The sequence below is a fragment of the Notolabrus celidotus genome, chromosome 18, assembly GCF_009762535.1.
Source record: "Notolabrus celidotus isolate fNotCel1 chromosome 18, fNotCel1.pri, whole genome shotgun sequence".
Taxonomy (NCBI): domain Eukaryota; kingdom Metazoa; phylum Chordata; class Actinopteri; order Labriformes; family Labridae; genus Notolabrus; species Notolabrus celidotus.
This window is the reverse complement of record NC_048289.1, coordinates 14,638,354-14,652,835: the sequence shown is the minus strand read 5'-3', so window position 1 is coordinate 14,652,835 and position 14,482 is coordinate 14,638,354. Positions and strand designations below refer to the sequence as shown.

General features: G+C 39.4%; 1 protein-coding gene across 2 annotated transcripts in view; it reads left to right on the top strand.

The window, feature by feature from the left end:
• Positions 1-14,482, top strand: part of mybpc2b (myosin binding protein Cb) — a 76,492-nt gene that overhangs the window by 56,836 nt on the left and 5,174 nt on the right. For both annotated transcript variants that reach the window (XM_034707229.1, XM_034707230.1), the window contains 21 exons: positions 2,960-3,028; positions 3,892-4,040; positions 4,347-4,464; positions 4,574-4,622; positions 4,811-4,870; positions 4,978-5,147; positions 5,365-5,497; positions 6,157-6,281; positions 6,385-6,490; positions 8,582-8,748; positions 9,011-9,176; positions 9,321-9,427; positions 9,526-9,555; positions 9,675-9,817; positions 11,930-12,089; positions 12,167-12,271; positions 12,367-12,555; positions 12,662-12,796; positions 13,064-13,231; positions 13,420-13,508; positions 14,264-14,459. In XM_034707229.1, coding sequence (XP_034563120.1) covers positions 2,960-3,028; positions 3,892-4,040; positions 4,347-4,464; positions 4,574-4,622; positions 4,811-4,870; positions 4,978-5,147; positions 5,365-5,497; positions 6,157-6,281; positions 6,385-6,490; positions 8,582-8,748; positions 9,011-9,176; positions 9,321-9,427; positions 9,526-9,555; positions 9,675-9,817; positions 11,930-12,089; positions 12,167-12,271; positions 12,367-12,555; positions 12,662-12,796; positions 13,064-13,231; positions 13,420-13,508; positions 14,264-14,459 — 2,634 coding nt within the window. The remainder of the gene's footprint in view (positions 1-2,959; positions 3,029-3,891; positions 4,041-4,346; positions 4,465-4,573; positions 4,623-4,810; positions 4,871-4,977; positions 5,148-5,364; positions 5,498-6,156; positions 6,282-6,384; positions 6,491-8,581; positions 8,749-9,010; positions 9,177-9,320; positions 9,428-9,525; positions 9,556-9,674; positions 9,818-11,929; positions 12,090-12,166; positions 12,272-12,366; positions 12,556-12,661; positions 12,797-13,063; positions 13,232-13,419; positions 13,509-14,263; positions 14,460-14,482) is intronic.

The window sequence follows — 14,482 nt, the reverse complement described above, 5'->3', positions numbered from 1 at the left end:
TGTGTGCCGATAGAGAAATTAGCTACGTAGAGTTTAATATGACCTAATATGCTAATATCTTTTTAGTTGATGGTTAATCAGAAACTGGGGAAAATACAATGATTTGTAAGATTCACAACCTGTGTAGGATTTACAAAGTTAAAGCACAGCGGCACATCCATACAAAAAGATTAGACCTTCCATCCTGAGTTTGACATCAGAGGAAAAAGGTCGCTGGTTGAATATAGGCTGAGGGAATTACTGTCATACGTGTGTTCCCTACAGGGGGAACTCTTTCTCACTGGAGTCAAAATACTCTATCTACACTGTGAAGAGATTCAAACCAGCCATAGTTGGCTGGTAGTACGGATAGCAAGCTATGCTAATCCAACAAGAGCAGCTGACTAAAGTTCAGAGGGAAACCCGAGGAGATAAACTTTTCTTTGGTCAGGATTCATCTTAGTTCAGATTACAGGCGATACATATCCCATTTTAGCCATGGGAACAGGTTTATAGAAAGGCTAAGCTTAGTTTTATGAGACCATATTTTTTCTATCAGCAGCACTGGAGAGGAAAGAGGTTTGAGGCACAAGGAGGAGAAAGAGTACAGAAAACAAAGCCTGACATAATTTAAAATGACTAATGGCTAACTCCGTGAACTTGAGAAAAATGTAAGGGTGGGCAGAAAGTGTAAGAACATGCAGACATTGTATCCTGGTTGTTGAGGAGAGGTTGTGAATGTAAGGTACTATGCAGAATCATATGTTAGGGAGGTCATTTTTACTTTATATACAGCAGCCATTGTTTTAAGTCTTGATTTTTTTCATCTGTCTTTGTTTGATCCCCAGCCTCTGACTTTAGAGTGGGAATTGCACCACAGTGATTTTGCCATCAGTGTGTCTATTAGTGGAATATCTGTGTGGGAAGAGCTTACCAGGGCTGTTTAAAGCTATACCCGGGGGGGTATACAGTGTATGTGGGGGGATTATCTTCACTTGGCCAACTGCACGCTGTTTTGGGGCACTTGCACCAGCATTGCTAATAAATGTTACCAGGAAGTTTCTGCCAAAATCAACACTCAAAACAAAAAATAGTTCAAAAAATGTGTTTAAAGTCACACTTTAATAGACTGTGAGGCCCTGAGGTTTACCTGCTCAGGATGGGGTAGAGTAATGAGTCCTTTACTCTAATCGCAAAATCAGTCCAAAATAAGTAATCAAGATAATTTCAATCCCTCCTTAGTTTGGTGACTCAAAGTGTGCTAATCAACACACTTGATTACTTTCAGTTTTGACTGATAACAGTCATGATCTTACTTCCACATGTAAAACCCTGTTTTGATTGCATTTTATGGTGTGCTGTATTAATGTAATAACTTTACAGAATAATCATTCTGTACTTCCTGCTGCTGTGTTTTACCCCACGAGTTTACACTGACTTATGGTACAGTATAACAGCAGATAGTTATACTTCCATATGTTAAACCAGATATTTTGCTTTTCCTAGCCAAGGAAAATCCTGTTGTAGAGGGTAAGGGAAACTGAGGACACAGAGTATGACTGTGTCTATTTACAGCATGCTAATGTGATGTTAATAATTGAAAATGAATGCATCCTGTTTTGTTGATGAAAGATATTTTGTATGGAAAGAACTTGCATCATAATGTGCTTTCTGTTAAGATGTTGATATCAGGTATGTGTTGTTTACTTTTTTTGCACTTTGAATGTGAAGTCTTTGATACGGGAAGAAAGTGCTGATGTGTGGAGGTCAACAGGTGCACATGCAAGAAGTTTTATACTTAGCACCGTCAGAGCTCATTACCACATTCTGGACCTTGTGATTGCTAATGATACTTTGTTGAGTGATTATGTATCCTTGGTGATTTTGCTTGCATGGCTACATGAATCCGCCATATCGCTCTCTTGTCCTTGACTGTGTTTTGAGCTGAGAGTATGGAGTGTTTTATTGGTCAGATGACTTTCTGTTTGGTTATTTGAGAGGTATTATACATATTCAATGCAACAGACTCCCTTGTTGTAGATACAGAAAGAAAGAAAGCTCATAATCAAACCTGAGGAGAGAAGGAGCATTTCTTTCAAATTTAAGGTCTATAAATAACAGCATTGCAACTCATACATGTCCACATTAATGCATTTTTTTAAATTACAGTATATGTACAATCCGTTATTTTCACCCATATTTAATTAATTGTTTATCGCCCATATGGCCTCACTTAAAAAAAGGCTTCTTTTTAATTCTATGAGAAACTTTCCCTACTCTGGAAAGCTTTCTGTCGTGTTATGTCTCTCCCCCTCGATGCACAGGACCTACAAACTAGGTCAAGCTGCTTTTTTCTCAGCTACTGTACATGACAACATCAACATTCATACATGATCCTTTCCAACGGGTACTTGGAGTATGCAGAATCTGCTAGCTGTTTTATGGGATCTTTAACCTTTGACAAATCACAACTTCAATTTTTTCTTTCCAGTTTTGAGAGTTTCATAAATTTCTCTCTTTAAGGGTAATATCTGACAAAGTTTAGGAAATGAATATGATTTAAGACTTTACACATAGCTGAGTTTTTTTAACTGGTTTCTTTTCATCTTGATATTTTTTGATATAACATTTGGTAATGATCATTTACAGATAGTGATTTGTTTATAAAATGGATTTTTATGACTGTGTGTTTCTTACAGAATATTTTCACTGTCTCTTACTCTTTCTCGAAGTGCTGCTGGTAAATTATTTACTTTTCCAAACATGATTAGACACTGTATTCACACAGGCTGTTTGCAGATGTATTTTAAAGAAGCCCTTGTTTGAGAAATGTCACCGCATCTCACCATGTTCCTTGCACTTTTGTTTGTTGCTCCCTGTGGTTGCTACCAGTGTCAGTGTCAAAGACTTATGTAGGTGCTTGTTTTAATAACCCTGTCATGATTGGAGGTGGGAATCCGTTTTTATTCCTTCTTTTCAGATGCTGGGTCCTCCGAGCTCACTGGACTCTTTGTTGAGAAGCCCGCAGAAAATGTGGTCGCTGTTGCAGGTCAGAAATGCAAATTGATGGATGTCAATACACACTGTAAACCCGAACAGTACTTCTAACTCATAGCCATTAAAGATACAGCACTCAAAACTAGCTATTTAGTTGAACAAACAATGAATTATTGAGTTATCTGAATGATTAATGTTGTTTTAATTATATTTGGATCAATTTTATTGAGTTAATATCCATGTCCAAATGACAACTTTTGAGTCTACAGAGGGATGCTCCGTATGACATCATCAGCGTCACCACTTAAGTCTTCACACATTTGAAAAACCACAACGCTTTGCGAAGCAGCAAGTAACGAGGAAAGACAATGCCAAACTGGTGTACTGGTACAGGGAAGACGAACAATGATCCAACAAGGGACAGGGGAAACAGAGGAACTAAATATACGGAGTAATCAACACACAACAAAATAAAACAGTAAACACAAGACTAGACTAAGAGACACTCAAGGGAGACAAAGGATAACTAATACAGAATAAACATGGGGAGGAACCAAGGCATGAAATACAAGGAAAAAAACTAAACTAACCAAACCATGACATGTACTCAGTTCATCTAGTATGTATGAATACAAAATATAAAACAATTTAAATAATAAATCTGAGTTGGGAAAACTTGGAAGAAAAAAAAAAAAGAAAGAAAACAATTGAGTAAAGTGAAACCGTATTTTATAATTTCAGTTATACTCAAAAATTGTATTTCCGCTACTTAAAAACTCTTACGTAATCAGTTACGACAAACATTTTGAGTAATTTCAACTTGTCCGGGTTTACAGTGCAGAAACCATAGTGATTCATAATGTGTAACTTAATAACATCATGTTTAATGTTCTAATTGTTGTTTGTCATTGGCAGGAATGGATATCACTTTTGTCGCCAGGGTTGACTCAACCACCCTGACCAGAAAACCCACCATGAAATGGTTGAAGGGCAAGTGGATGGACTTGGGCAGCAAGGCTGGAAAACACATGCAGTTCAAAGAAACTTATGACAGAAACACCAAGGTGTGTGTATATAATAAGTGGATAATGCTACAATTTTTACCCATAGTTTTCAGCACTATTGTAGTTGCCAATATCCGATGTGCCAATATTTTCAACCTCATTTTGGCCGATTACAATATCAATCCAGTTACATCATTAGCCTGCGGACATCCATGTCTTCCACCACACTGAAAGGATGATTATCAAGAGTAATGAATTCAATGCTTTTTGTGTCCAGCTCCTTTCTCTTTGAATGTTCGCTGCTATATTTCTTCATCAAATTACTGAAATAACCAAGAAGTAATAACTCAAATTTTCTTCCCACAGATCTATACTTATGAAATGAACATCATCAAAGTGGTCCCCGGAGATGCTGGTGGCTACAGGTGTGAGGTGTCAGCGAAAGACAAGTGTGACAGCTCCACCTTTGAGATCACTGTTGAGGGTGAGTGAAAATGGAATCTGGTCTGCTGAGACTACTACAGATGCCATAAGCACTGATTCTGATTTGATCCAGCTCTAATGTGCGTCCTCTGCAACTTATCCCATTACAGCTGCGCAGCAGGAGAGTCAGGGGGATATTTTGTCTGCCTTCAAGAGAGCGTAAGTGTCAGGCAATCTCAGGAGCCTATGCGCTAACCTACCAGAGGGCATATGCATATGTAGACTATCTTTAATCAGCCAGGTGGTATGTGAGGGTACAGTACATTTAATGTTATGCAATGCCAGAAGATATGCCCGCTCTTGATTTCAGCACACAGTATACTGTATATCTGTTTCCATACACACAGGGATGGTGGAGAGGACGACGGAGATCTGGATTTCAGTGCTCTGCTTAAAGCCACCAAGAAGTGAGAAACTTGATAATTTTATTTGCAAAGTTGAGCAGTTAAGAATAACCCTCCCTTTATGTTTCTCCTATTCCATTTGACCACAAATCCTTTTCGCTGTCTGACAGGAAGAAGAAACCTGTAAAACAGGAACCGGAAATTGACGTGTGGGAATTGCTCAAGAATGCCCATCCCAGCGAATATGAGAAAATTGCCTTTGAGTATGGCATCACCGACCTGAGGGGCATGCTAAAACGTTTGAAGAAGATGAAGGTTGTTGAGCCCAAGATCAGCGAGGGTAAGTCGGGTCAGACGAGATGTAAAGGAAAGGGGAAGAAGTAGGGGGAATGTGAAGCATGTAGCAAAGGTATCAGGAGGTGAGATCTTACCTCACAGGGACGTGGAGAACGGAATGACAGCAATGGGCAGGGGGGTAAACCGAGAAGACGTTCAACATGAAACCAGACACAGAAAACAGATGATTAGTTTTCATTCTTATTTTCCCCTCTACACAGCTTTTTTGAAGAGACTTGAATCCTGCTACTCTGTGGAGAAGGGGAAGAGGATTGTCCTGAGGTGTGAGGTGGTTGATCCTGACGTCCAGGTCAAATGGTTGAAGAACGGCCAGGAGATCAAGCCCTCAGCCAAGTACATGCTTCAAATGCAAAAGCACTCACGCACAATCACACACACGCACACACACACACACACAAAAAGTATTCACTTGGGGTCTATTTTTTCACCATTAGCCCCATTCAAGACATTAGCCTAATTAGTAAGTAGTCTTGGGCCTTCCCATCAAGTGTAGATGGACTTAATGGGGAGTGTTTTAAAAATATCCCTCTAAAATTATCTGAGCCACAAACTCATACACTGAAACGATGCTGCCATCAACACGTTTTATTTTGGGCCCGTCATAAGGAGCCTCCCAGAGGGTGAGGCAAGTCGACCTGCCAGGACATCTCAGGCGTCATGTAAACCAATGCAGACCCCCCCTCCCCTACAGGAGAAAGTAACACACATTTCTAAGTCTGAATGAGGGGTGGGGGGGGGGGGGGGGGGGGGGGGGATCTGTAGCCCAGACAAAAATTGAAAACTATAATCTGGGGCTTTGGAACAAAAATCCAGACTTTTCCTAGAAATTATTTAATTAAATCAAATAATATTAGTAAAATTATCCATAAAAGACAATTTTTTTGTTTTTTGTTTTGATTTTCCCGCAAATAAATGTCAACAGCTTAATATTAATAACACTTCTGCACTCTGTTTGACCCATAATCTGTCTCTTTAATCTGTCACTTTTAAAGGTATCTCATGGAGTCTGACGGGAATATCAGAACGCTCACCATCAACAAGACATCCCTGGCTGATGATGCTGCGTATGAGTGTGTGGTTGGCGATGACAAGTGTTTCACAGAGGTGTTTGTCAAAGGTGCATCATCTTTATTTGGATGGTTTATCACATAATGCATCATGATTGATTGGAATTTTTAAGCCCTAACAGCATTAACACTACTGGATTCTGCTCTGTCCAGAACCCCCTATCACCATCACCAAACTGATGGATGACTATCACGTGGTGGTTGGAGAGAGAGTGGAGTTTGAGATTGAGGTGTCGGAGGAGGGCGCCCACGTCATGTGGTAAGTATATCAGTAGTTTAGCAACATAGGATCAATCTAGCTCTGATCAAACCTATCCACTTTATTTCCCTGCAAGGGTAAAGAAGAATTGTGATTAATTCTACTATTTGTGTGCCTTATCCTGTAAACGTCTATTGTCATGTCTTCAAAAAGGCATGAAACTACTTGGTTATTGATTTTTATCTAATATTGATGATATGATAGGAGTTTTTTTTCTCAGTGTGGTAAAAGCTAAAAGAGCTTATAAATGAATCAGTTAGCCTTTGTAGCAACACTGACTCAAAGGGTAATACAAAAATTCTGTGCAACCAGAATCCAGGCACAGTTAAAAAAAAAAAAAAGATCCTCCCAAATATAACATAACATACACTACAATAAGAAAAATAGTCATAGCCACATACCACCAAATTATGTTAAACAACCATTTACCACAGCCAATTAAGAGGGCAGGATTATAATGGGATTGACACAAAGGTGCATGATAACGCTAGCTAGCTGGGATGTCAAGCAGAGGGTGCTAGCAAGCAAATCATGAGTCGTGACCTTTTATATACAGTCTATGGTCGGGACTCAGCAACCTTGTAACATAGCATGTAACAGAAGTTAACAGCAGCTCCCGGCCGGGCTTACATTATTTTACATGAGATGTAATGTAATAAGATATGAAACAGGAGGCATCAGTCATCTCTCAACTCTCATGTACTCTGGCGGGTTAAGCAGGGCCAAACCTGACAAGAGAACCACCGTGTTACTGTACTCGTGTAACCAGAGTGGCCCCCATCTCTGAGACTGCAAACATGTTCACTTCAAAGAGGGTCGCCCTGGCCACTGAATTCTCCAAGTACCCTAAGCAGGTTAAAACATCACACAAAGTAGTTCTAAAACAGCACTGTGCCACAAATATTTGCAGCTAGCATGTTATTTCCAAACTGTATGTAAAATATGATTTCTAGTGGCTATGAAGTAACAGATATAATGTTTGTAAGCAATAGATATTTTATAGTACTAGCTTCAAAGCCTTCCAGATAGGCCTCATCAATAGGCGTTTCTAGCCCATTTTTAGGGGGTGCTGAAGCCCCTCTAAATTGAATCACAGCACCCCTAAAATTTGAGAGATTTTTTTTTTTTACTGTATGTCCTTTTTAACAAGCTGGAAAAGTTTCAAAACCATGCAGTACTTGGTTGAAACGTAATATTTTAACAACAAAAATACAGCAGCTCCACCGCGTTTTACATGTTGTGCATTGCATTTCAAATGAAAGTCCAAAAAATAACTTCAGTGTCAATTTTGGGTATTTTTGGTACTCACTATAGGGGGCTGGTTTACTCCATAAACATACATACTGTTTATGTATATGTTGAGGAGCTTCTGTATCAAAATGAGTTGTCTTTCCCCAGAAATTAGTGTTACCATATGTTTCTTTTATGATTCCAATCCATTTCTCTTTTGCTGTGGCTCAGCATTTAAATAATCTTTATCAGAGTTGATGGTTTAGTCACAGACTTTCCCAAAAAGTGTTATACCTTTCTTTCACAAATGTGGGAATTAAATTGCATTAAAATGTACAAAACAGTGAAATTTATCTTCCCCAGCTCAGTACCTCTAAATATCCGATCCAAGAATCGCCCCTGGGCCTCAGCTAGATTCAGTACGCTCATATTGTCAAAAGTAAATGTTTACCCTTTCACCTAAAAATCAGATAGTCATTTATTCAGCCAGAATTGTGATGAACATAACATATTTTCTAAATTTTGCTAGTCTGTTGCTATTCATTTTCTTAAATTTAAGTCAATTGAGCCCTTAGGGCCTCCGTAGTTGAAAATGATCAATGAAATGCAAAATGCAAAATGAGTGATAGGAAGTTGCTATGGATATGTAAGATCTCAAAAGGTGTGTGTATTTGTGATTACATTTAATATATATATTTATATAGTGCAGAGGAGCTAATGTTACTTTGTACAATTTAATATTGATGAATGTAAAGTAGATGAAAAGTGTCCAACTTTGAAAATGCCAAGTTAAATATCTTGGATTGACTGCTCAGTGGTGACATGATTCAAAGAAAGTTGTTTTTTCATTTTTTTAACAAGGTTCTTTGAAGAAACTGAGCTTCACAAAGAGAAAGACTCAAGGTATCGATTCAAGAAAGATGGAAAGAAGCACATGCTCATTATCCCCGAGGCTATGCTGGATGACATTGGAATGTACCATGCTTGGACAAACGGGGGGCATACCAAAGGAGAGCTTGAAGTGGAAGGTAACACTTGAAATAGTTCTGTTTTATCTGAGTTTGAGTTAATTAGTGCTGGAAACTTAAAAACGTATAATTAATTCTGTTTATTTATGTACTGTTAGTTTGTGAGATGTAAAAAAAATACTTATTTTTCTAAAGATTCCTTAACAGTAATTATACATGCTGTAACTACATTTAGTTTGGGTTCCTGTCATTCGACTGGATATCTCTTTTTCTCTCCCTTCACCTTCACACACACTAACGTGGTGTCTAACGTCTCTCTCAGAAAAACAACTGGAGGTGCTGCAGGACATTGCTGATCTGACTGTCAGGGCCACAGATCAGGCCGTGTTCAAGTGTGAGGTGTCTGATGACAAGGTGACAGGAAAGTGGTTCAAAGATGGAGTGGAGGTCCTGGCAAGCGATCGTATCAAAATGACTCACATCGGGAGGTACAAGAATTTATGAATGAGTTCCAAATATGTTTGTAGGATATTTGTCATTACTGAGGATAGAACACACTCTGTAAGTCATTATTTTTAATTCATGAGTCAGATGTTTTCCCGGCATCATATCCTCTCTTCTGCTTATTTCAGGATCCATAAGCTAACTATTAATGATGTGAAGCCGGAGGATGCTGGAGACTACACGTTTGTTCCTGACGGATACGCTCTGTCACTTTCTGCCAAACTCAACTTCTTGGGTGAGAAAGACAGAATGATTACAAGGATGCCATCATTCATGTATTAATCATGAGCAGCCTGTGTATCATTGTCAACTCTCTTTTGTGTCCCAAAACAGAAATCAAGATCGACTATGTGCCGAGACAAGGTGGGTAGCAACAAATCAGCTCACTTTACAAATAATTAATACATCTTTTATATATTTCACATCCAGAAACCAACCTTTTCACGCTCTATCTCTCACCTTGTATGTCCAATATTTACCAGATCCCCCAAAGATCCACTTGGACACCTCTGGAAACATGGTGTCCCAAAACACCATTATTGTGGTGGCTGGCAACAAGCTGCGCCTGGATGTGGAGATCACAGGAGAGCCAGCCCCCACTGTGGTTTGGTCAAAGGGAGATAAGGTAAGGGTCACCATACATAATCAAATAGTAACCATAGATAGCAGCCAACCAAACATTAAATGAGGACATTGTTCAAAACATATCCATGGTTCATGATCTTCAAAAGTCAACAGACCATCCTGTAAACCTGTCACAGTATAGCTTTTTGTTTTGTTTTCTATTTGAATTGCGTAATTACCATCTCTACTCCATCTTTTTATTTAACAGGGATTTATTCAAATGGTGCCTTGCTTTGAAAAATGTGGTTAGGTTCAGATTTGTCCAAGCTGGTATCGAATATAAAGGAGAAAAAGGGGTAAAGCAAAGAGAAACCAAATGTGCTTCTTATTTTGCCACAGTGTCACATCACTAAAGAACTTAAGTTGCACATCTGACTTGCTGCAAACCTTGTTGTTTAGAACAAGAGTTGAAGATTAAGATCTAAATCTTGATTTTAACAATGGTGACTGTTCTCCTCTGACACCATGATCAGGATGGAAAGTTGTTGTCACAATAGCGTGTACTCTCATAAACCTTAGATTCATTTGCAGCTACACAGCAATACATAGTTAAAATGCCATGGGAAATAAAGCTATATTTTCAGTTCAAGCACATTTGATAACCATAGACTGTATAAAATATGGATGTAGTATCAGTGACGTCACCCATCTCTTTCTGAAGCGCTGTATTGCTGCTGTCGAGCGACTGTGACGCAAAGAGGCGGAGTTTGAGCCTCCTAGCCAACAGCTACAGTGTTACCGCAGGCAGCTGTGCCTCTCATTGGAAGACTCATAATCTCACTATCTTCGAAATTGCCACATTAGAAAAAAATTCACCCCCCTCACAATGAGAGCACATCGAGAAATGAGCTATCCAGACTACACTTGTCTTTTGTACCAGGCTGTAAACATGTTTATTTCTGCTGTAAACATCGGCTTTTACCCATTCATGTGTATGTGACTTCCGGTACTTCCAGAGCCAGCCTCAAGCGGATCCTCTATGAATTGCAGTTTTTAGCACTTCTGCATTGATTCTGCACTCATATTTTTAGACCAGAGGTTGCCGCTTGTTGACAACCCATGAGCTGCCCCATGTCAACAACTAGCGTTAAGATTATTCTAAATGTAAGAAAAGAAAATATAGGCATATAAAGAGGCAGCATAACATCACACTTTCTATAAAGACTCTATTAATAAAAATGATTACATTTATAAAATATATGTAGCCCTACTCCTTTGTCACACCTTTGTTTAAGCTACCTGAAATTAGCCAGCCCAAAACAGTCAAAAATAAATTCAAAGTTGGGACGCAGGTGGCCTAGCGGTCTAAGCACCTCATGTATAGAGGCTACAGTCCTCATCGCAGAGGTCGCCTGTTCGACTCCCAGCATGTCTTCCCCCACTCTCCGCTCCCCACATTTCCTGTCTCTCTTCAGCTTTCCTATCAAATAAAGGCAAAAGGCCCAAAAATATAACTTAAAAAAAAAAAAAAGATAAATTCAGAGACTACAGATGACTAACAAAGCAGACAAAAAAGTGTAGCACCTGGCTTACTTTCCACTTGATTGTATGTTCTTGATGTAATATGAAAGGTGTAAGTTCTTAGCAAGTAGGAAAGTTAGTAAGCTAACAGTGAGCAGTTATGTTAGCTACAAATTAGCTTTGATGAGTTGGTACCTCAAGAGTTAGCTAGCTGTAAATATAACCTAATTTCTGTCTAGAGTTAAATTAGCTGATAAATTGGGTAAAGGTTTAATATTTAATAGGGCAAGTTGTCAAGTTCACCATTAAGCATTAGTTAATATGGATGATTTCACCAAAGCTGATCTGGAGCTAGAATAGGGCAATGCTAGCTCTCCTCCATGATTCTCATAACAACTGATAACTACCATTTAGAGAGCTAATAATACCTAAATATGCTGAATATGTGCATAATACAACAGAAAATGTTGTATCTTTGTGATCCACACACATATACATATATTTTAAAGGTTTAGCCAACCAGATTTTGTTTCCTTGAAAGGACACTGTTGACTGCATCTGTAGCTCATAAGATATGTTGTAGCAATTTTAAAAATACCACCTTATGGTGACCCTTCTTGATTCTTAGAGCTGTAATTTTCCTGTTTCTTAGGCGGTCACAGAAACTGAGGGACGTGTCAGAGTGGAGTCCAGGAAAGACCTCAGCTGCTTTGTCATTGAGGGGGCAGAAAGGGACGATGAGGGCAACTACACTATTGTTGTCACCAATCCTGCAGGAGAGGACAAGGCTGTGCTGTTTATCAAGATCGTGGGTATGTGACTAGTAAGCAGGTATTTCTGTTCAGAGTATTACAAACCTCTCTAATGTACGTTGTGATCTTTTTTTTAGACGTGCCTGACCCTCCTGAGCAAGTCAAATGCACAGCAGTTGGAGAGGACTGTGCCACCATCGTCTGGGAGCCTCCTAAGTTTGATGGCGGCGCACCACTCAAAGGTAATGGATGGATTTTGACTCAACCTTTTCATTTTTAATGGCCTTGACATGTGGGGTATTACTTTAATTTAGAATCTGTCACTCTTCTCCCTCAGGTTACCTCATGGAGAGGAAGAAGAAAGGCTCCTCCAGATGGACAAAACTCAACTTTGACGTTTATGAGTCTTCTACATATGAGGCTAAGAGGATGATTGAAGGTGTCCTGTATGAGATGAGGGTGTTCGCCATCAACAGCATCGGCATGTCTCAGCCAAGTGAAACGTCCAAGCCTTTCATGCCCATTGGTTTGTATCATAGCCAGCTTTATTCCATCTTTCTTCCACACTCTGTGCATCACCCATCTTGAGTCACCCAGCGGTTCTCTTGAGTGTCTCTTTCTGTCACCCTCAGCCCCAACGAGCGAGCCAACACGTTTGTCGGTGCACGATGTGACAGACAGCTCATGCAGCCTGAAGTGGCTTGCTCCAGAGAAGATCGGAGCTGGAGGCCTGGACGGCTACGTTATTGAATACTGCAAGGAAGGAGGTGATAAGAAAATAATAATTCCAACATTCATGGACGATTTAACAACATTCTCATTTCAAATTACAGCTTTAAGACATTTATTTAACAGCTGGAGTTAATTGGTTCAAAAAAATGGCTGCCTCAGTCATAAACTTAATAAGAGAATTAGTGTATGAAACAGATAATTTACAATCACAATGAATATGTGTAATAAAAGTTTAGAAACATAACAACTAATTGAAATCCTACTCGCTATGATTTACAGCATGTAATTCTCTTTTATCGCAGACACTGAGTGGGTGGCGGCGAACCAGGAGCTGTGTGAGAGGCAAGGATATGTGGTGCGCGGCCTGCCAGTGGGAGAGAAGATCAACTTTAGGGTGGTGGCAGTAAATTGCGCTGGACGCAGTCCTCCTGCGATAATGGCTCAGCCTGTCACCATCAGGGAGATCACGGGTGAGTCACTCACGATCAGACATGAATACACAACTGGACCTGTAAACATATTTGTGGACAATACACCATATTGGCATTTTGAGCTGACATAGTTATTCATCTTCATGTTATGGTTTAAAAAAATGGATGCTCAGTTCTATTGCCGCATGATGCATTGTATTTTGATAAGATTTGTTTGCCCGCTTCAGAGCATCCCAAGATCCGCCTCCCTCGTGAGCTGAGAACAAAGTACATCAGGAAAGTAGGAGAGAAGATTAACCTGGTCATCCCCTTCCAGGTTAGGAACAATCTCTTCTGTGTTCCGCATGAGATCCGGTGTTGACTTGTATTACAATATAAACTGTAGCAAATAAACATCAGTGGGAAACTTCAGAGGGAAAACAAGGTCCACATGCAGCCATGCCTACATCGATTTGAAGAGACCTAAGAAAATGTAAGGTTATTTTTGAACCGCTTTACAGACTGTGAAGAACATTTTGGGATTCGGGGGTGATAAAACAGATGTAGGTGTTATATTTTTAATAAGGGGGAACTCCACTAATTATACACATCTGAGTGTGTTTAAAGATTTTAGGGTGTACTTCTGCATATGTGAAAACTTGTATTAAGCCTTTTTGCAGCTCTAGAGGGAGCTGCCTTGAGTGAAATAAGATGATATTTCAGAATTTTCTTTAAAGATGTGTAATTTCTTTTTCATACTCATCGTAAGTTTGAAAGTGTATTCGATGGAGGATTCCTTTAAGAAGAAACTACATTTTGTTTCTCTTACATTATTATTCCTTGGAGGAGTGCCCTTTTTAAGACTCATGTTCAGTTAGTGAGAAACTTTTTATAATCAGAAGCCACTAACATACTTAGTGTGTGCTGTGTTTTGTCAGCTGTCACATTGTAAGTTGTCATCTAGCACCTATAACAAAAGTGGTTTTTATTTTGTGCCATCAATCATCCTAAAATAGTAAATGTCAGATCTTTCCAAAAGTTATTGCCTACAGATTTTTTTTTCCTGACTGATGCATCATTTGTGGCCTACAGGGTAAGCCTCGTCCTGTTGCAGAATGGTACAAGGACGGTCAACCCATCGACCCCAAGATGGTCAACGTCCGTAACTCAAACGTCGACACTATCCTCTTCATCCGCGAAGCTGAGAGAGACCACTCTGGAATGTATGAGCTGCTGCTGAAGATTGAGAACATGGAGGACAGGGCTTCCATTAACATCAGGATTATCGGTAAACTCGCCAGGATCTCTGAA